Source organism: Sander vitreus, chromosome 12 (genome assembly GCF_031162955.1).
Source record: "Sander vitreus isolate 19-12246 chromosome 12, sanVit1, whole genome shotgun sequence".
In the NCBI taxonomy this organism is placed as follows: Eukaryota; Metazoa; Chordata; class Actinopteri; order Perciformes; family Percidae; genus Sander; species Sander vitreus.
The window spans coordinates 15259161-15279896 of record NC_135866.1 but is presented as its reverse complement, the minus strand read 5'-3'; the positions used below and the strand labels follow the sequence as shown (position 1 = coordinate 15279896).

General features: G+C 41.0%; 1 protein-coding gene across 4 annotated transcripts in view; it reads right to left on the bottom strand.

The window, feature by feature from the left end:
• mib1 (MIB E3 ubiquitin protein ligase 1) overlaps positions 1-20119 on the bottom strand; it is a 59731-nt gene extending 39612 nt beyond the window's left edge. For all 4 annotated transcript variants that reach the window (XM_078264044.1, XM_078264045.1, XM_078264046.1 and 1 more), the window contains exons 1-12: positions 19218-20119; positions 18095-18266; positions 11350-11479; positions 7848-7952; positions 6683-6749; positions 5853-6057; positions 4471-4654; positions 3040-3184; positions 2783-2916; positions 1836-1943; positions 1502-1699; positions 1214-1365 (exon numbers count right to left, since the gene is read on the bottom strand). In XM_078264044.1, the coding sequence (XP_078120170.1) occupies positions 1214-1365; positions 1502-1699; positions 1836-1943; positions 2783-2916; positions 3040-3184; positions 4471-4654; positions 5853-6057; positions 6683-6749; positions 7848-7952; positions 11350-11479; positions 18095-18266; positions 19218-19446 (1829 nt within the window). In that variant the 5' untranslated portion in view covers positions 19447-20119. The remainder of the gene's footprint in view (positions 1-1213; positions 1366-1501; positions 1700-1835; positions 1944-2782; positions 2917-3039; positions 3185-4470; positions 4655-5852; positions 6058-6682; positions 6750-7847; positions 7953-11349; positions 11480-18094; positions 18267-19217) is intronic.
• Positions 20120-20736: the final 617 nt, after the last annotated feature.

The following is a 20736-nucleotide window of genomic DNA, read 5'->3' as shown; positions in this document are numbered from 1 at the left end:
TGCTGCTGCTGCACAGGCCAGCCGCTTCAGGCCGGCCTCTGCTCACAACACACGGTGAAGGACCAGCATAACCGTGAAAAGAAACAACAAATGAACAGCAAGGGCTATTAACTACACTAATAAAAAAAGTCAATGTAAGACAGATGCTTTCAAGGCCTCAAAGGTAGTCTAATGTCAGTTTGAGACCATACCATCTGTTGGGAAGATGGATGAAGCCTATAGGCCTGCTTCAAACTTCAATCAATGACAAACTAAATTGAGATCCCAAAGTACATCTTATAGTATACATATATGAAATGTGATCAGTGAGGTTGTGGAATTAAACTTATTATTAATTTTAACTACTTTAAACTACTTTGACATTTAAGTGGAATATGTGGAAAATTGATCTTTACAACAATTTGTGAAATAAAGCCACATTCTGAAGCCATGCTTTTACACACTTCTGATGCCTCAATAGGATCCTCTGTCGGTAATCAAAATTTGTTTATGTCAATGACTGGACCTAGTCAAGACCTGTAGGTGGTGAGCCCACATTTTTCATTCCAACGGAGGATGATTAAGTAACAGATTAGTAGTAACAGATTAGTGATTCTGCCACAGCCTCTGGCTGCTAAGAAGCAAAAGATGAAGTCTAGTGGTTGTAATTTTGACTAATATTTTCAAAGGTTTGATATGGCTTGATAATAATTTTCAGAAATATATATTTTTTTGAGCCGTTTCAGTTTTGCTGAATATTCAGTACCAAATTATGCATCTGTTAAGTTACAATTTAATACTCAAGTCTAAATAATACAAACAACATGAGTACTACAAATGTTTGTGGTAGGACTGTCACACATACAATTTAACACTAGTCTGGAGCCCATACATTGTTAGGGCTAAAAATCCCTACGCACCACCAATCTGATTTCTCAATTTTGATTTCCATATTTTTATCTATCTTCAAATTAAGGAGTCTTGGGCATCAATGCTAAATCAGTCAAGAAAGAATCAGTGTGTGGACATTACACATATATAAGGCTTTTAAGGTAAGAGTTTAGGTATTCAGCGTATCTGTACCAAATCTAGGCTTTACTGAAAGTATTAAGCAGCAAATTTATTTAGATCCTGAGGATACGGTTTCCACATATTCCACTTAAACGAGCCCTGGCCCCTCGTAGACACCAAAAAGGTGCGACAGCGAGCGGGAGAGCAGGACAGTGTATCATACCTGGGGTTTCCTCGCAGAGCAGCATGATGCAAGGCATTGAAGCCGTTATTGTTGGTGATGGTGACATCAGCACCAGCCTCCAGCAGTACTGACAGCATGTCATCTCTCTTCTTGCTTATGGCATCGTGCAGGGGTGTGTCCCCCTCAGAATCCTAAAAGGGAAACCTTGTGTTACTTACTACTCTCGTACTAATCTGTGATTCAAACCCTGGTTAATATGACCGCTCTACTCTCTACTGTGTCAGAAAGCATTTCTCAATACGTAGAAAAAGTGGCAGTGATAGATACCTGAAGGCTGGGGTGGCAGCCAAAGTCAAGCAGGGTTTTGACCACCTGCAGGTGGCCCTTGTTGACAGCTATGTGTAATGGAGTCTGTCTTCGCTTGTTCCTGGCATTCAAGTCAGCACCGCCCCTCTGCAGCACCTCAATGACAGAGCCCTCATCACCAAAGGCTGCGTGGTGCACTGCCCGGTCCCCATCTTTGTCCTGAGTGCAGTGACACACCCGACAAGAATGACTCATGTTATGTCTATGAGCTGTTTTTTTCCTACATAGTTAAATGCACTTACATGGGCTAAGATGCCTTTGTGATAACAGGAGAAATGTATTAAATTATACAAACCTCAGCTTCCAGGTCCACGTTGTGTTTAAGCAGCAGCTTTAGGACATCCACGTGACCATTCTGACTGGCTGCCTGCATAGCAGTGTGTCCAGCACACTGCCCGTTCACCTGTAAACACATCAAGAGTGAGAATATGGGTGCGTGTCAATGCCATGCGTCATGCTTCAAGTTTAGATGTGCATCAAATAATTAGCTGTTCACCTAAGGGACTAAGAGATTAGTGAGGGTGTGTTTAAGCATTTGTATATGTGGATGAACATGCATGGCTGTGTGTGCATGTTTCATCACCAACTGCAGCACTGCAAAAACTCAGCGCATAAATATTAACGTGGACTCCTTTGGGAGTCTCAAGACATCTCTTGTCCTGGCAGGCAGATCACTTGGCCAAGCTCAGTGTGCTCAGCTTTAAGCAAATAATTCCACTGAAAGGCAGCAGGGCATCTGGCCAGTCTTACACACACGCACACGCACACACGCTCTCTGAGTGAGGACAGTATTGCAGACTTGACATAAACGATTCTCATAACCTATACAGGGCACAGGCTGCTGTCCTGTGGCAAACGGGTGTTTTCCCTGTCCTGCAGCCTGTGTTAGCATGCTATCTGCAATCATATGGGGTTTGTAGATCTCAGCTTGATTGTAAGAGTGAATCGGGTCTGTGCTGCAGTGCACACCAATGCTCCTGGGTACCTCCTCTGGGCCCAGCCTTAATGCTTTTCAGATTGAGAGAGACGCAGGAGTGGGAGGATCTCAGAACCCTTTCCTAGGAGACTCTCAGCCTCAACAATAAACTGAGAGCGGAACAGCCAGGGATATTCCAGCTCCAATTATCAATGTAGTTAGATCTTTTGTAAATATTAAATGGCAAAATTACTTGGTGTTCATCAAAAACCTGTCTAGAGATCCAGCAGCTTCTCATTCCAAAATACTGTATGTTGAAAACTTACATCCACATCAGGTCTCTTGAGGATGTCTTCCACCTTGGCCAGGTCACCATTGGCAGCTGCCTTGACCAGCTCCTCATTTATGTCTCCAGACTCTTGAGTCTCGAATAGTTTTTTCAGCAACTGAGACAAACGCTCTGGCCAAACAGGGGGGAAACATCAGAAAGTGATTGCGTGTAGGTGTCAGAGAACAGGGAGCAGTGAGGACAAAGAACTAAGATGACACCCTCTCTGTGTCAGTAGTGCATGTTCATACATACCTCCGGAGGCGTTGCTGACAGCAGAGCCAGAGGGGGCAATCTTGGTGACAGCGGCAGGATTGTACGTCCAAGATGTTCCACAAACCTCGACCTTCAGGTCACTGTCAGAGTAGATCTGCTGCACACGGCCCACCTTGCCAAGGGTCTGTTGGTAAATGTTGCGACAAACTCATTAGTATATGGAGGGCTGTTGTCTTTGGGCTATGTTCTGTGTAACAGAGCCTGTAAGTGGCAGAGGAAAGATGGAGAGCGATTGTTAGAAAGAGCAAAGGATGAGAGGGTGGAGGAAAGGATAGAGGAGAAAATACCAGCTCAACGAAACAACAAAACAAATACCCAGAGCAGAAACCAAGCTTGTTGCAAAAAATAAGAACAGACAAAAAAAAAACTAAATATTACTGATTTAAGCTGTGTTCTCATTATTCAGAGGACATTTACTTGCATGAGACAGGAGATGGATATACAAGAAAGAGACCCTTCTACTGGCTAGACGATTCTTCATCTATACAGGCAATATAGAGAGGACAGAGCGAAATGCTTTCCAATTTTGAATCATATCATCTCGATCTTAGCTATATGAGAAAGAGGCACTTTGAGTCTGTCAAGCCAGGTCTTGGGCAGTGCTGGAGGATGCCATCAATAATGGGGACTGCTGCAGTAGAAGCAACAGCAGGCGACAAACAGCCGTGGTTCGTGATCAAAGCTACGACCCATCTCAGGGTTTCAAGGCTCATTAGCTGCTGAGGGGGCCAGTTTGGCAAGGACAGGTGGCATATTGGAGTGGATTGGCATTACATAATCTAAGGCATGGCGGGCAGCAATGAACACACTTCATAATAAGGGAAGAATAATGTCACGTTGAGACCAAAAGAAGATTAAAAAAAAAAAAGGCAGCAACGCAGCCATAGAGTGAATTGAGGGGAGGAATCGTGTCTCTGCGTGTTGTAATACGGCAACATTTCTTTAAAGAGGATAATGGACTGGCACGGCTGAGTGTGAGGGGAACAGCAGAAAATTACACACAGCTAGATGAATTGACCCTAATTTACGGAAGCTTCATGCATACAAATTGTGTACTTGTGATGAAGTCTAATATCAACAGCAATGATTTGAAGTACCAAACATATAACACATTTTTCCTGTCAGGTTTAAATGAAACTATCCACTGGAGTATGGTTCAGATGTGAAGATGTTTTGTCACTCACACAGCTACAGTCCAGTGATCAGATGATCAGGTAAATGAAATAAATCTCCACAGGCACATTTCTAAAATGTATTCTACAAGGTTCTCTTTTTTTTTTAAACAATCATGAACATTTTATCCATGTATATGTTAGCATACAAATTCAAGTTACAGATTTAAATAAATAAGACCCTTTTTTAATGGTGGTTACATTTGCACAAATGTGTGTGAACATCTTTCAGACTTACAGGTAGCATCGCCTCAGCCCACTCTCCATGGCCTCTTTGTAGCAGCTTGATGCGGTCGATGTCATAGCAAATCTGGACCAGGTCTCCCACTAGGAACTGGGAACTGCCTCCCTCTGCCCCGGCTGCTACTTCACCGCTGCGCACTACATTGGCCTTTGTCAGCACGGCTGGGTTGAATGTCCATCTGAGGATACAGAAATGAATGCATCAAACAACTCAGACTAATTCACTCACAATTCATAAAATATGATACCTGACCAAGTATAGATCTGACCATTGGGGATTTGCAAACTATATGTAACTTTTAAATGTTTCTGAAACTGTAATTTTTCATCTGATGATCATAAATGACCTGTAACAGCAAACGAGACTTACAGTGAAAAGAACCCTATGTTTATATAGTTTTTATTAATGCCTTTGCCCGGGTCAGATTTTTCCCGCAAAGTCACAAAATCATTTACGGCAGGCAGACCAGCTCTACACATTCTGACGGGTCACAGATTTCGGCGTAACACTGGAAAAGCCTGTGTTAGTGTATCCAGCCAGGTAAAGGGTACCAGGAGATTTCTTTATATAGGCTATATAGACTGTATTTTGATTTTAAAAGTTATCTGTTGTAGTTATGGCTGATACTGGGGCAGGGCAATCACAGAAAAAAAGGAAATTAAACAAAGAACAACTAAAAGCTAAAAAGGGAAAGTGAAAGAGGACGGGCGAAATCCCGAGTCAACCTCGGTCAGGTTTTTGACAGCTGGAGACAATTACGAGATTGTAAATGATTCAAAACCTCTGGTATGTAATAATTCTATTTCATTTATTAAATAACTTTAGATTGCGCGATGTGGCTGTACACCAGTAGCCTACATTAAATTACATCCCCCTTCCATTTAGTGCCTGGTTTTATTTTTTTCAGTCCGTGTTTGTGTTGGCCTACTACTTTTTTTGCGCTATATAAATCTAAGTTATTATTAGGTTCGTTGCTACTTGCACCTTCTCGACAGCAGGTGTGGTAAAAACACCACTGCTTTTGTCCAAAGCGGCCGCTAGAACACAAACTGAAAATTACATATACCCACTTTAAGTAAGTATGAATACTAGAAGGAGACTGATAATTAGCAGTTAAGATGCTAAAAAGATCCACTTTTTAATTATATTTTACAAAAAATTGACCACTAATTTTTAGAGTCTCTTCTCTCGAGTGATACAAACCATCATTTTATCTTGTGGTGAAGTACTTAAGTGTTTTGTGGCTTTGGACTGAGCTGACGGGAAAAGGGTTATATAAAACTCAATTCATGGGAACCCATGGTGATGAGATGCAGATTTATTCGTTCCGCTCATTGGCAGCCAATACATCTGAGCCAGTCCATCTAGAGACTCACCTGTTCCCACTGGGGTACTGAACCACAATATCGTGATCTTCATCGATGCCACATACGGTGCCAGTGGTGGTGAGCGTCTCAAACATTCCGTCAGTCCACCCACCGTGGCCATGTTGGAGGGACTGAACAATCTCCAGGTCTAAGTCGATGTTGACCAGGTCTCCAATCTGGAGACCACCAGGATTTCTGTTGCCATTCTGCTCACCTGGGAGTTGAAGGAGAAGTTAGGTTTATTAATAATAACATTTGCATTACTAAAGTGTATCAAAAAACTGTATTAGTTTTGGATATCAACATTGAATCGGCAAGTGATTTAAAACACAATATATATATATATATATATATATATATATATATATATATATATATAGATAGATATATATATATATATATATATAGATAGATAGATAGATAGAGAGAGAAATAGGAAAAAACATTTTCGAGAAACAAAAATAGTACTACAAATCTTTTGAAGTACATATGTGGTAGCAAATTGTAACAACAAAAATTAGGTAAACCATTACTTCAAGTAATACATAAAAAACATGCTGCTATTTATGAATAATGACACTATCAAACCTAATGAGAGACTTCTGCTGCAGTGATGAATTGAAACAATTCGGTCATGGATTTCTTGGAATACTCTAACTGCATGACCTGAGCCTGTACTTGGCCTTGGCAGCCAGGTGATTATGTAGAGCTGCCATCTAGTGGTCAAACAGAATTAACTACAAGTGAAACTCCCCTAATGCCCTTGAATTCACTGCACCACGATAGGTGAGAGAATTGGTGCAATAATGACGGTGGACACAGATCACAAGCTTACTTACCTAAAACGGGACAGTGGTCTCTGTAAAAAGAGCCGCCTTTGGCATCCTGGACACATTTCAGATCCGACTGAGAGAGAAAAGAGGGAAGGGATTAGATAATTACCCAGGGTAATTCTATTAGATGAGGGGCGCAATGATCATGAATAAAGAGATATCCACACTTAAAGCTGTAGTGTCAGTGTAGTTGCAGAGAATACCAAGAATATCAGTGCCCTAAGGGTAAGGCAGGACAATAAAACACTACATTGCTACAGAGAGAAGGCATCATTTGTAATGACTCAGATGTGCAGCCACTGTGGCAGAGTTAGAGGGCAGAGATGATCCTGAGGCAGAGCAAACATTCCTCTGAACTGATTGAACACTAAAGACCTGAGTACAAGTCCCAACAACTTATTAACTCCAGTCTATCCTACTGTATTCAGACAGCAAGATACTTTTGATCGTATGATGCTATGAGCACAAAACAGACATTACTAAACAGGAAAAGGTGTTGGCCTGGCATGCTGCATTTGGAACATACCCTAATGTGAGGTACCTATGCAGGTGTTAGCAGGATTTGATCACTGTCTTAATAAGAAACAAAGCCAAAATAAAACAGTCAAGATGGGGGGTCGAAGCCATGATTTACTTAACCCAGAGGCAGATGCCATCTACTTTCCTACCAGCCTATTAAAATAACAAAGGGAAATCTGTTATGCAACCGAGAAACCCGATTGGCCTCTTTCGTAAAAAGGCAAGGGCAGTCTCCACCAATGAGGAAGATGCTTTTCATTTGAGACACGTGTGTAGCTGCGCCTGCAACAACCCCTAGAGAGTGCCCCCATCCTCTAAAATTGACCTCCATGTTTACACTCTACCCCTAAAAAGCAGAAAGAACAGCTTGCCTTTATCATGCAGATACCCTCCCCTTCCAGCTGCCTGTACAATGGTGTCTTACTCATGCTGGCTGCATGGCTCTCACAAAGGCCTGGCAGCAAAAGAAAGAGCCTCAGGGCTGCGGTCAGACACAAAAGCCACCTGACAGCTGATCTTTTGTGAGACTCTGTGTGTGTGTGTGTGTGTGTGTGTGTGTGTGTGTGTGTGTGTGTGTGTGTGTGTGTGTGTGTGTGTGTGTGTGAGTGAGTGAGCGGGCTGAGCATGAGGGTCAGGGTGGAAGTTTGCTCACCATTCCCTCAAAGCCAACCCGGTAGAGGTTCTTGGCCCCATTGTCCCACAGTACGTAGGCAGCGCTGTGAGGGCTGGCTGCACTCCAGTCCTGGATCTCTGTCACCTGTGGAGGAGAATGGGAGATGATAAAGACAGATAAGGACACATTGACAGCAATTTTAGCCTAATGTCATGATCATTTTAGTGTGAAAAGGGTATTGACTGGCTGTACATTTTCTGGCATACTGTATGTGACAATATAATATTGACCAGAAGGAGATCATTTTCTTAGTGGGAGCTTTCTAGCAGGTATTTGTCATCTTAAAACCTCATAATGATAGCGAACATGATACTTTATTGATCCCTGTAGGGAAATTATCTTTCAAAATTGAAGGTTAGGTTGGAGGTTGAACTACAGAACAGCAACCCTGGAGCCAAGTAAGTATTCAGTGCCTAGCTCAAAGACAAGGAGATGTCTGCTAACACAAGTTGAAAGTGACCTCCTCAAGTTGAAGGGTCTAACGTCTTCTGGCCAACTTGCAAGCTTAGAGTTTTAGTTTCGTGTAGCACGGTTTTCCAAGAGAGCAAAAGCGGAAGTGAGATCCGATCACAAGTGGTCACTAACGACACATTTGGAGATTCATTTTACTTTACCAGGTGGGAAAACACGTGCCTAGAGCTTTCCACTTGTGATGGGGGCACTCGGATCGGTTTTTAATACCAGGTGAAAACGGGGCCGTAGTGGTAGAAGCTCTGTATGCTGCACGGTCACTGTGTTTCATCTTCAAGTAAAGTTTAATTCCCTAACTACTGTGAAATATTAGTAGTGGGATTGATCAAGAACATATTTGATTAGGCTTCGATTCTAGGGGGCGCAATTACATTTAGTTTGAACTCTCCCTCGTCCTAGTATGCTTAGGTCAGTATGAAAATCATTTTCTCTTCATCGTCATGCCAATTTATTGAATCTTTCCAACATATATGTGAAATATACCGCAATCGGTCCACTTTTTTGCCACAACCGTTCCAGGCTCACCTTACTCTCCTCAGTACGAGTGTGTGAGTCTATCTTTTGACTGTCTCACCCGCTGGTCCACCAAAAGCACCCCAACAAACATCTACCACTACATTTTTACACAGGCGTTTCATGACTAATGCTGTTCCCACCTTCTGTAGTGAGAACCAGCTCACAGATTTTGGCTAAAGAAAATTGAAGGGCACTGTAAGCCACGGAAAATCATTTGTTATAGGCATGAATAAGCAATGAGCTACGAATGGGGGAATCGCAAAATCAATTAAAATTTGGAAGATAAGGTTGGGATTTTCACATGAGACAATTCTTTCTCCATCACAAACAGCGCAACGCTTTGTGTTAAGAGAAGAGCTGTATTGGAGTAAATTAATTCTTTAATAAAAAGCTGTGCCTTAAGTAAAAACAGAAATCAAATCGTTAAATTATTTTCAGGCCCATTTCAGAGGTAATTGATTAATGGGCCTCAGGAGGTAATATTCATGCTAAACTAACGGAACATCTAAGCTGCAGGACATGCAATAGCAGTTTTCTGGAGAGCATATTGCTTACAGCACCATAAAACAGTAATGAGAGATTCCATTAAATAACACAGCAAAATGAAGTCTTAAATGAAATACTCGGGGGTCTGGACCAGAGTCAAAATGCAAGCACTTTACAGCACATTTACAGTACAAATCTAAATAGACTGTACCCCATACGACATTGTATTATTTTCTAATGATGTATTTAAGCCTAGAATAACCTGTAGCAAGGAAGTCTGTGTATAGCCTCAGTAGAGATAAATAGGAATCCTTGGAATTAAACCAAGAAGTAAGGGGTTTTCAGAGGCGCATTTAACTCTTTTTCCTATCATCATTTCTATACAAATTTACTATGACATTTTGATCATTTTCCAACACAACAGGTCCAAGTCAACCTCTTGTCAACATGAGTTTAGAAATGTTCCAACACATCAGTCTTTATTTTGCACTAAATCTGGATTAGTGGCTAAAGCTGATAACGTTTACCAACACAGCAAACTTAGTATTATTCACTTAAGGAAAATTAAGCTGAATCTTTACTTTTCACTGAGTTGTATCTCTCCTCTCCAGCTACAAGTGGCTGATATCAATATATTATTGACACAGTGATATGAAACGACGTATTGATTTTGGTTATTGTAGTATCCATTACAGTAGATTACAGATAAGTGTTATTTTTTTTATGAACCTAAAAAAGGCTGCAGAACAATGATAACTTTAACTACAGCATAATGTTGCACACCTAGTTAGGCACCAGAGGACTGGACTGTTTGTGTTCTCACTTGCAAGTAATATTACCATGCTACGAACATGTTGAGTCAGGCAGTGCCCTTTCTGTTTTGGGTGACGCCCCTGCATATTTCAAATGAAATCATATCCTGAGATGCAGGTTTGTTTTTTCCTCTATAAGATTGTTTAGGGCAAGGGGTCCTTGTTTTTCCCTTCTATGCAGCACTTACGGGTGGTCATGCTTCATTCAGTGGCACACATGTGGTTGTGATATCCTCTGTGAAGCTTATCGAGCCTGCCTTACCGCCAGGGATTTATTATCCACTTAATCGTGCGGCTTTGAAAAATAGAAAGATGCCTCACACCTCACTTGTGGAAAAAAAGATTTATTAGAGAAAATTCTCTCTCTTGGCTTTTTTTTTTTTTTTTAAGTTTTACTTGATACACAGACAACTCTGAACCCAAAGAAGCTCTCAGATGAGGTAGAAACTTACTTGTAAAAAGGAAAAGTGGCAAAGTAAAGATCACATGCTTTTTCCTATATGAGAAATAGTAAAGTCCGAAACATCTTTCGAGCACTGGCCTAAGTGGGTGACTGACTGCCAGACTTAAGCGTGATTTATACTTCTGCGTTAAATCCACACCGTAGCTATGTATGTAGGTACGTGGAGACACAAATCTACACCGGAACCTACGCCGTAGCCTGACGTGCAAAATTTAACAACACGTCCGGCGACGCACGTCGGGGCTTGGTTGTGTTGCATTTCCCCCCCGACTTATTTCCTGGTTCTCCTTCTCCATAAACAACATGAAATCAAGGAGAGGGTTAACGTTTCCTGATACAGATTTCCCACCGTGGTCAGAAAGCACAGCAGAGGCACTTTGTTTCTCTCACTATGACTCTAGAGTCGCTACTAGCTCCGAAGCTAATCACCGTGACTCTCTCACTTCTCCCTCGCTCTACCACACACACACACACACACACACACACACACACACACACACACACACGCACAAGTATAAACATCAGGCCACTTACGTAGGCTACGGCGAAAGCGCTGCGTGGAGCCTCCGCACAACCATAAATCACACTTTACTTGACTCTGCATCTTATTGGCCTCAGTGCTAACTGTTGAGCACTTCCTTTTGTCTGTATTGTACTAAATTTACATGTCAAAACAGTTGGCTTGTAGAGGAAAGAAAATGGGCAAAGTAGAGTTTCTTGGCTGGAACCCTACCTTTCCTCTCCTTCCATTGCCTCCATCTTGGTCTTCCCACTGCCAGTCTACTCCTCTCACCACCCGGCCACCAGTGAAGATCCCTCTGGCTGTGATTTTCTTTGACTTGCGACGCGACTCCAAAAGTACTCTGCTCAGATAAAAACACACAATTGTTTTCATTTGGGTTAGGGTTTAATCACTCATGTAAAACTGTGTACATGGATCTATTCACAGTTGTTTCCAATTACTAGCAAAAATGCACTGCAGAGGGGATGCCAGTGCCCATGTCTGGGCAATATATTGATATTATATCGATATTGTGATATGAGACTAGATATCGTCTTAGATTTTGGATATCGTAATATCGTGATAAGACATAAGTGGTGCGTTTTCTGGTTTTAAAGGCTGCATTACAGTAAAGTGATGTACTTTTCTGAACTTACCAGACTGTTCTAGCTGTTCTATTATTTGCCTTTTCCCCTCTTAGACATTATGTCCACATTACTGATGATTATTTATCTAAAATCTAAGTGTGAAGATATTTTGTTAAAGCACCAATTGTCAACCCTAGAATATCGCCGCAATATCGATATCGAGGTATTTGGTCAAGAATATCGTGATATCGGATTTTCTCCATATCGCCCAGCCCTACTTTGTGTCATTATCTGCCCTTCCCTGTGTGCCCACTGCTCTGGAGTCATGGTGTAAATTACCAAATGGGACATGGTTACAGATGAAAAAATCTTACTGCGAGCATTTGCCCATAACAGTATCTAATCTGCTGTATCAACCATACAGTCCCTGACAATCATCGACGGTCACAGAATTGGGCAACTCAAATCAAACCAGAAACATTTGTCAGCGTAGTAAGCAACAAACCACTACTGACCTTTCTCAAAATGAATTGTGACTTTCTACTGCCTTTAGGAAAGGTATTTCCCTGCAGTTAAATTCAAGAAAGACGCTGTGTGTCATTGAGCGGCAGGTATCATGTCGTATATCAATAATTTTTGTAACAGCATAGCATTCACATAGGGCTGTCCGCATTAACGCGTCAATCGCGATGCGATTAAGGGCCGAGCATAACGCGTACATTTTTTTTTAAATCGCATGCCGCCATTTATTATTTATTTAACACTTCGCTCGGCTTCGCGTCGTGCCTAACAATGCCCCTTAGCTGTCAATCAGTAGAAATCAGTAGAATCTAGCTAGGCTACTATTTTGACTAAGTATCTAAGCTGCCATACTTCCTTGTAACACAGCCGGCTGCTGCAGGCATGATGGAGAGTCAGCAGCAAAACGTACTTTTGTCACCTGTAAAAAAAGGCCCAGCTAAGAAAATCAATATCAGTTTAAGTGTACGCTATATCCAGAATATGTTCACTGCTTTACCTTGCCGTCAGACACCCCTTTCCTTTGGCACTACACGTATTCCTAAGCATAAGCACAACTGTGCTGCGCACTGTATTACGCCACATATCAGCAGATTATGGAATAAACAAATATGAAATAAAAATTAGTGATTATGACAGCGACTAGGAAATGCCATTTACTGTGGAGACAAGAGACTGGAGTGTACAGAAACATTACTTTTACAGAGGGAGATTGAACGGCCAAAAGAGAGAGAGGGGAAACTTCTGTGGGAACTGGAGGAGAGGGCTGTCTGATGGCAAGGTAAACTGGGTAAATTAGTTTTTTTAGATGGGGCTTTTAAGTTGGCTAAAATCCGTTTTTGACCTTGTCCACAACAGCTTTCATGTTGGTACTCTCCTGCCTGCTTCTTTTAACTTGTGGCGTGCTAACCGTCATCTACTGTAGCTGACTATCGATAAGTACCTCGTACAACCCCACCTCAATTCAGCCGAACTATCCCTTTAAGCAGTCAAATGCAATTTTTTTTTACATTTTGATATCACTATGCTGCTGTGAGCTGCAGTCTTAACTCCAGCTTCACCACAAGCCTAACCAATGAAAAGGTAATAGAAGTTAATAGCTGAGCTCTAACCATCAAACAAGTGTGAGCCTTGATGGTAGACACGGCAGCTGGACAGTGTAGGTCTAACCAGTGCAAACAGCTTGTGGCCTCTAACCACTCCCTCTTCGGCAGTTAGTGACAGAATCTAATGGGGTGTAACAAAACACCCCACTACGCTGTTGGAGCAGTTTGAGCTGGGGAGACCTCCAGCACCCATTGTGCATTATGCAAGGTCTGTCTCGGGGGAAATGAAGTCGTACTCAGTTGAAAAGGCTGCCAGCTGTTGGGCCATGTGTTCATTTACTAAACTATGATATTTGGCTGAAATAGGCCTGAAACAGATGAAGCATCATCACAGTAATGACAGTCTATGCAATGACGTAATCAAATGCAAGTTGTGGAATTTAGTGAGTGTGCATACTCACTAACTGGTCCAAATAATACAATTAAAGTCTTTAAATCAAATCAGTGACTGATTTGATTGCTTGTTTTCCTACAACACATGAGCCACAATAATCTCTATGTAGAGCATATTTGAATGCACAGAGTAAAGCTGCCTTCTACAAATTTGACTTGATCTTGTCTGTACATGAATGAATTGGTAACAATGTTTCCACTTTCCACACACCACGCCTAAAACATTGTTTCCACTATAAACTATGGGTAATTATTTTCCTAAGACCTAAGGGTAGATACACATCACATACACCAAAACACACAGCACCTCATGTAGGATTAATGGTATTGTGCGCAGATTCCTTGGTCTGATTACCACTGATCATGCCCTGGTTTGAAGTTTGTCCACAAACTGTAAACTCTACTGCACCAACTTCCAACGTTCTGACTAAAAGCTAAAACTAATTCTATTTTTAGGTAAATTCCGATCTGCGGCCCTTTGCTGCATGTCATTCCTGCTCTCTCTCCCCTTTTATGTCTAAGCTGTCCTATCAAATATTAGGTCTAAAATGCCCAAAAACATAATCTTAAAGAAAAAAATTGCATTTATTGTCAGATACATGTAGGTAGTGCTGCAGAGTTCATATAAATGGTACTTTTAAGCCCAGTTCAGACCAAAGATTTGTGAAAAGTGGAAACTTGCAATGCGCCGGTCTGCAACGTTCTAAAACCTGCCAGTTCACACCAATGCGACGAGACGAGACAGTGTATCATCTCTTTAGTGACGACTCTTTGTACTTCTGTTCTAATTTCCGACTTTCAAGCTTTTTTGTAGCTGGATATATATATATAATTTGTTGCATCCAGAGATGTATAGTAACGAAGTAGAACTACTTCACTACTGTACTTAAACACTAAAAGGCTGTATCTGTACTCTACTGGAGTATTATTTTTTCTCCTACTTCAGCACATATTTTTGATGGGTTTAATACTTTTACTCCGATAAATTTTTTATGTGCTGCATCATTACAATTATAAAAATGTTACGAATCATTCCAAACCCACATTATCACTGCCAGAGTGGTAGATGGCTCGGTCACCAGGTTTGATGAAGCTGGCTCATCATTGAGGGACTCAAGCGATCAAGCTGTCTTCGAGTGATCGTGGCGGCGAGGGTGAGGAAGGAGACCACCCCGGCCCTACTTAGAGTCCATGTTTTCATTTGTCGGAGTGAAAGACAATTCATATAGAATGAAGTGCCTACTCTGCCTCCCGAAAGATTGCGAAATAATGGCTTTCAAAAATTCAACGTCGAATTTGAAGAAACACATCAAGGTACGTTACAAATATAATACACAAATGGCACACCAGCTTCTGTACTGCTGCTACATCCAAAGGAATTGTGAGTGTCCTTTAGCTAAACATTTGAAATAATATAAACAATGATATTCAAACTTTTGACTGTTTTCTTTAATAACTGCATAACACAATACTTGTACCTTTACTTTCACTACTTGAGTAGTACATTTTAAAATAAACTACTTGCAATACTTAAGTACAAAAAATGTTGAATACTTTAGTACTTCCACTTAAGTGTGGTGCACTTTAACTTCTACTCAAGTCACTTTTTTGATAGAGCACTTGTACTTTTACTTAAGTCTGGGTCTCTAGTACTTCATACATGTCTGGTTGCAGCTAAACATGAATGTGGATAACGTTAGTGATATTGAGATGCTTGCTACAGTTGCATTTCTAGTGATGAATGGGCGTAAACAACGTTTTATTTCTCTGATTCACGACTTTGTTCTAGGCGCAATCATATCTCCATGTAGGCAAGTGGCTCTGGAAAGACTCTAAGCCACTACAGTGATAAATAAAGCAATATTAAGCACAAAGGATTTCTGTAGCACCCTGCTGTGACTGCATGAAGTGAAAACACTGGGCTGTACCTGTCTAGTGTGATTCTTCATATTATTATATAATTAGTAACTTCTGGGACAGTTATTACAAACTTGTAAATTTTGTGTTTACCAGAAGCGGTCTTGCATTGCAGGGCTCCAGACTAACTTTTTGCCTCGGTTGCACTGGTGCGCCGGACTTTTTTATTTAGGTGCACCAGCACAAAATTTAGGTGCACCCAAATTTTTCCTTGCGTCGCCGTTAACGCTGAATGGCGATACATGATATATAGCTCTGTATTTTTTTACAAAGTGGGCTAAATGTTCAGTTTTAAGTCAAAGCCACTTTTCACAAACTCTTTCATTAAAACTGATTGTGATTAAAATAAAATGCAAAGAAAGGGTTTCCTTCCCAGTTTGAAAATATACAGCTGCAACACATTTAAAAAATATATATCTCTAAGAAAGCTCATTCACTTGTTTTCAACAACAACAGACTTTTATTTTTATTTTTAGATTAAAAGAGAGAGAGGACACCCAAACAGCTCAGTTGGTATATATAGAGGTTCGACTCCGACCTGCAGCCCTTTCCTGCATGTCATTCCCCCCTCTCTCTCCCCTTTCATGTCTTCAGCTTTCCTATCAAAATAAAGGCCTAAGTCTTTTAAAAAAAAAAAAAAAACAGAAAGAAAGACAGGGAGACAGAGGGAGAGAGGAGGAGAGGGGGGGAGTGCGATGGACTGAAGCGTATGCTACTCACAGAGTGACGGCTGACTCATTATGAATGGGTCCAGCACGGGTCAGCAGCCTTACACACGTCTTGTGTAGGCTATGAAATGTCTGTATAGTCACTGCGCTGCATTTTTATGAACTATGATATTCTGGCCATGGGTCACATCTCTCGCCCAGGTCCAGCAGGCTCCGTCTCACACGCTATTAGCCTACTCAACCAACTGAAGTTAGTTGCATTTAATAACCTCTAATGTGTTTTTCGCCGTGGCGGCCGCAATAACAGAGAGTTTCCAGCGGAAACACTGGTAGCAATACAGGCTTCCCTCTCATACTTAACAATATATAGCTGTGTTAATAACAATTAAAACTGTAGACAAATGTCAGCAGCAGTGGAGCCGTGTGTGCGTGAATGGGGGCGGGGCTGCGCAGAGAGTAAGAGGAGAGATCCAAACACAGGCACGGTTTTACAGAAGGAATGGGTCATGTAACGCAACATTAAACCATATCGATATAAACGACATTGCTTCGTTCGTGGAGAGGCAGCGGATGCGAGGACGTTAGGTGCACCGGTGCGACCTAGGAAAAATGGTAAAAATCGGGGCATTTACAAATGTTTGTGGGCACATAAACAAAAAGTAATTAATGCATGTTGATGCATCAACATTTTAGATTTTTATACATGATTTGTTTTTTCTCACTGTGTACTTGCTACTTTTAAAACATGGCGTATTTGTAATGATCCATACTTAAAATAAACAGATGAATTGACTTACAATATGTTTAATTAATACAAGAAAGTTTAAATATGGTTTCTCATGTTTGTTATGGTCCCAAAATATTTTTGTTTAGTTAGACACAACTTGCATACAGTGTGGGTCTCCCTTTTCCCTTCAACTTCAAAGAAGCCAAAATGCTTCCATACACTAGCTTTTAAGCCAGGGGATGCCGGTCACATTGTATCCATCTGCGGTTGTTCACGCTTAGCCATCCTCACCAAAACATGTTTTACATCCGTTACGTATCACCATCAAATTGGTCCCATAAGCTTCATAGACAGTCTTGTCTTACAAAATTCTTAATTCTTATATTTGTTCTTTAGGGCTTTATTACGTGGTATCGGATCGGTGCATAAACTCCAGTACTTACCGATACCAGCATTTTAGGCAGTATCGGAGCCGATACCGATACTGGTATCGGAACATCTCTAGTGAAAAGTTTTCATTATCTCTGTTCATCATGTGCAATTCCAATGCTTTCTGCAGTCAAAGCTCTAAATTCTGAAATTTGAAAGTCAGCTGCAAAACAGACTTTTCCATCAATATGCACTTATGTTTCATGAGCATGCAGCCTTCTAAAGACATAAATACTAAAACATCTGGTTAATCTTCTCAAATAAATGAATACAAAAATTGATTTAATAAATCCTACATATGGGGAGCGCTGCATTAATATAGCTAATGACTGGATCTTCAAAACGAGGCTGAGTTGTTCCCTGGCAACTGAGGGCTGGGAGCATAGAGACAGATTATGTCTGCCTGAGAGGTAGGGTGCACAACAGACTTCTCAAATGTCACACACACACACACACACACACACACACACACACACACACACACAAAGCAACATAAACCACAAACTAAGGGAGTACCAACCAATCACAATTAAGTGCAGAGATTACCTGGCTACCTTGTGTCTATTTGATCATTGGTGGGTCTAAAAAAGGTGAGACACCATACTGGTAAATGTCGCTAGGTTAACTAACCTCTCACTGCCTGGGGTGGTGATCCTGTAGAATCGGTGTCTCAGGTGATGCTTGTCTCCATGGTAACATGTTGTGCAAAGGTCGTAATTGGTGCACTCAGCACATTTCCAGCGAATACCAATGATGGGCTGTTGACGGCAGGTGTCACACATGGTTCCATCATGCTTGATGCCTGGGGGAGAGGGAGGGGGGGTTGTATTAGTCCACATTATTACATTGGGGTTGTATTGTGTGGTAGTATGTGTACATTGTATATCAGTAGTAGTACTACTGGAACAACCTGCTATCAACAATACGTATGTATTTGAAATAATTGTGTGCACTATGAAACTTCTATATATTCCCCATACCTTGTGAGAACAGCTAGACTAATGACGTTAAGGGCCATCTCTCTTTTTAAGATGGGGTTGATACTTAAGACTCATGAAAAGAACTAAGAACATCTCATTTTGCTCATCATCCCATAACTGTATCATCAGGTGAAGATATAAGGAACTGAATGAAGCCAGTCAACATACACATGCTATATGCTGAAAAGTGTAACTGTTTTGACTATGACAAGTACAGAGGAAGTATTTATGTATATACTTATACAAACAGAGTACATCCTACCGATATACTTTTTATAATGTTGAAGAAAAAAAATTCTCTCAATGTGTAATTTGACACAGTGCTGTCTGTGACATACATCTGTTCAGGATGTAAACGTTCTCTTATATATCCATGATGTAAACAGACAGGATGTATTTAATAAAATACTCATTTTGTATTTTTATACAAATCAGGGTAGTCAAGCAGACGTTATCTGCCTTCAACACACAGATTAAACTAGCTACAACTAATTTGCTGCTTCCGGGAATTTTATACACAGTTTCTTCAACAACCTAAGTATTTTGAATGCCTTTCTACAGTTATCTAATCTTTCAATTACAGCAACAATTAATAAACGATGTCTGGTTGTTGAATCACTCATTCCTGCACCCACCAAAGCCCCAAAATGAAGGCCATAAAGGACCAGTATCTTGTATGTTGAACATAACTCTGTTGCATTGAAAGACACTTGTCTTAAATGAGTCTGAAAGTACTGGCAAACAAAATGTGACTAATGTAAAGTTAGCGTTACCTGTTGGAGCACTGTCTAGTATCCTCACGTCGTAAGCTCCAGAACAACGGTAGTTCGCAGCCGTCCCATTATCCCAGACAACAACCACCTCCTCTGGACTTTCAAAACTCCTCACGGTGCCAACATGTCCCTCTCCACCATCCTGCTTTCCCCACTTCCAGTCAGGTCCGCGGACCACTCTCGCTCCAACTCCTTCCATCATCGCTCGGTTATTCCTGCCGGTAGTCATTTACGAAAAGGACGCACAATACCACAATAATTCTTAAAAGTTCGCAAGCTAGCAGATCTTGCTAGCCAGAAATCGATGCGCTGGTGATCAGTTTTCAAATGCAAGTGCGAGCAATGTCTAACAGGAAAGAGACGGAAACAATCCACAAAGCTAGTCTGCTAGCTAAGTAGCTAAGTTAGCTACCTAGGAAGGCTGTTGGATCCTCTTACAAAAACTATTCCCACAAGCTAGCTAACGTTAAATGCAAGCCAGTACATCCTCTGTGTTGCCTTTTAGATTGAGGAACGAATTACCCAAAAAGCCTATTAGGTAGCCACATTGCTATCTTAGCCAGATATGAGTACCCAGTAACCAGGCTGTCTGTCTCTCTCATCCACTCCACACGCAAGAACGCCACCTCTTCAACTTAGCAAGCTAGCGAGCCGAGTTGCTAGCTATCGCAATGCTAGCAAGATAAACCTCTCCTGGCTAGCAAGTCCTTTTCGTTGAGGTAAATGTAGTCCTTGGTTGCTTATCCTTATTGTTGTTGTTTGTGGTGCTGAAAGCCATCCAAGATGTTCCCTTCGTCAACCAGAGATGGTTCCCTGGAGTCAACTCAGAATAAACGCGTCGCCATTATTGTCAATCATCGTTCAGACCTCAGACGAGCAACAACTAGCTACGGAGGTAAACGACAAAGCCCGAAGATGCGAGGCTTGGAAAACAAGCACGAGTCCGCGGTCGGGGCGAAGGAGCGCGTCTGCATCTGCAATGTGCAAGCCCATTCCCAGCTCTGTGATGGATTAAAAAAAAAACATAATCTTAGTATTTTAAGACATTTAATGATGTAGATATAGACAGACATTGCTTTTTTATTTTTATTTTTTATTAAAGGAGGTTCCAATCGGAACAATATTTTAAACTAACCCATGAACTAACTCTTATAAATGTCCTAATTTGCACAGACAATAGGCTACACACCAGTTAATTAAATAATAAATGTTGATTTTATGGAACAAAAGATAGGCTACTTTTTTTTTTATATTTACATTGCAATTGAATATTTATTTTGTCTAGGCGTAGGCCCATGCAGTATAAATCAACATTGATTAACTAATTAATAAATACATACCAGCTTATACATGAGAATGATTTTACTCATGCATTCACTCATGCCAAATGCATGTTGGTTGATTATTGATCATAATCAACGACTAGCTAAGTTGATGTTTGTAATTTTTCCAGTGGCGCATCAAAACACCATACAAATATACAGATAGGATACAGAAGCATTACTCAATGAAGACTGTT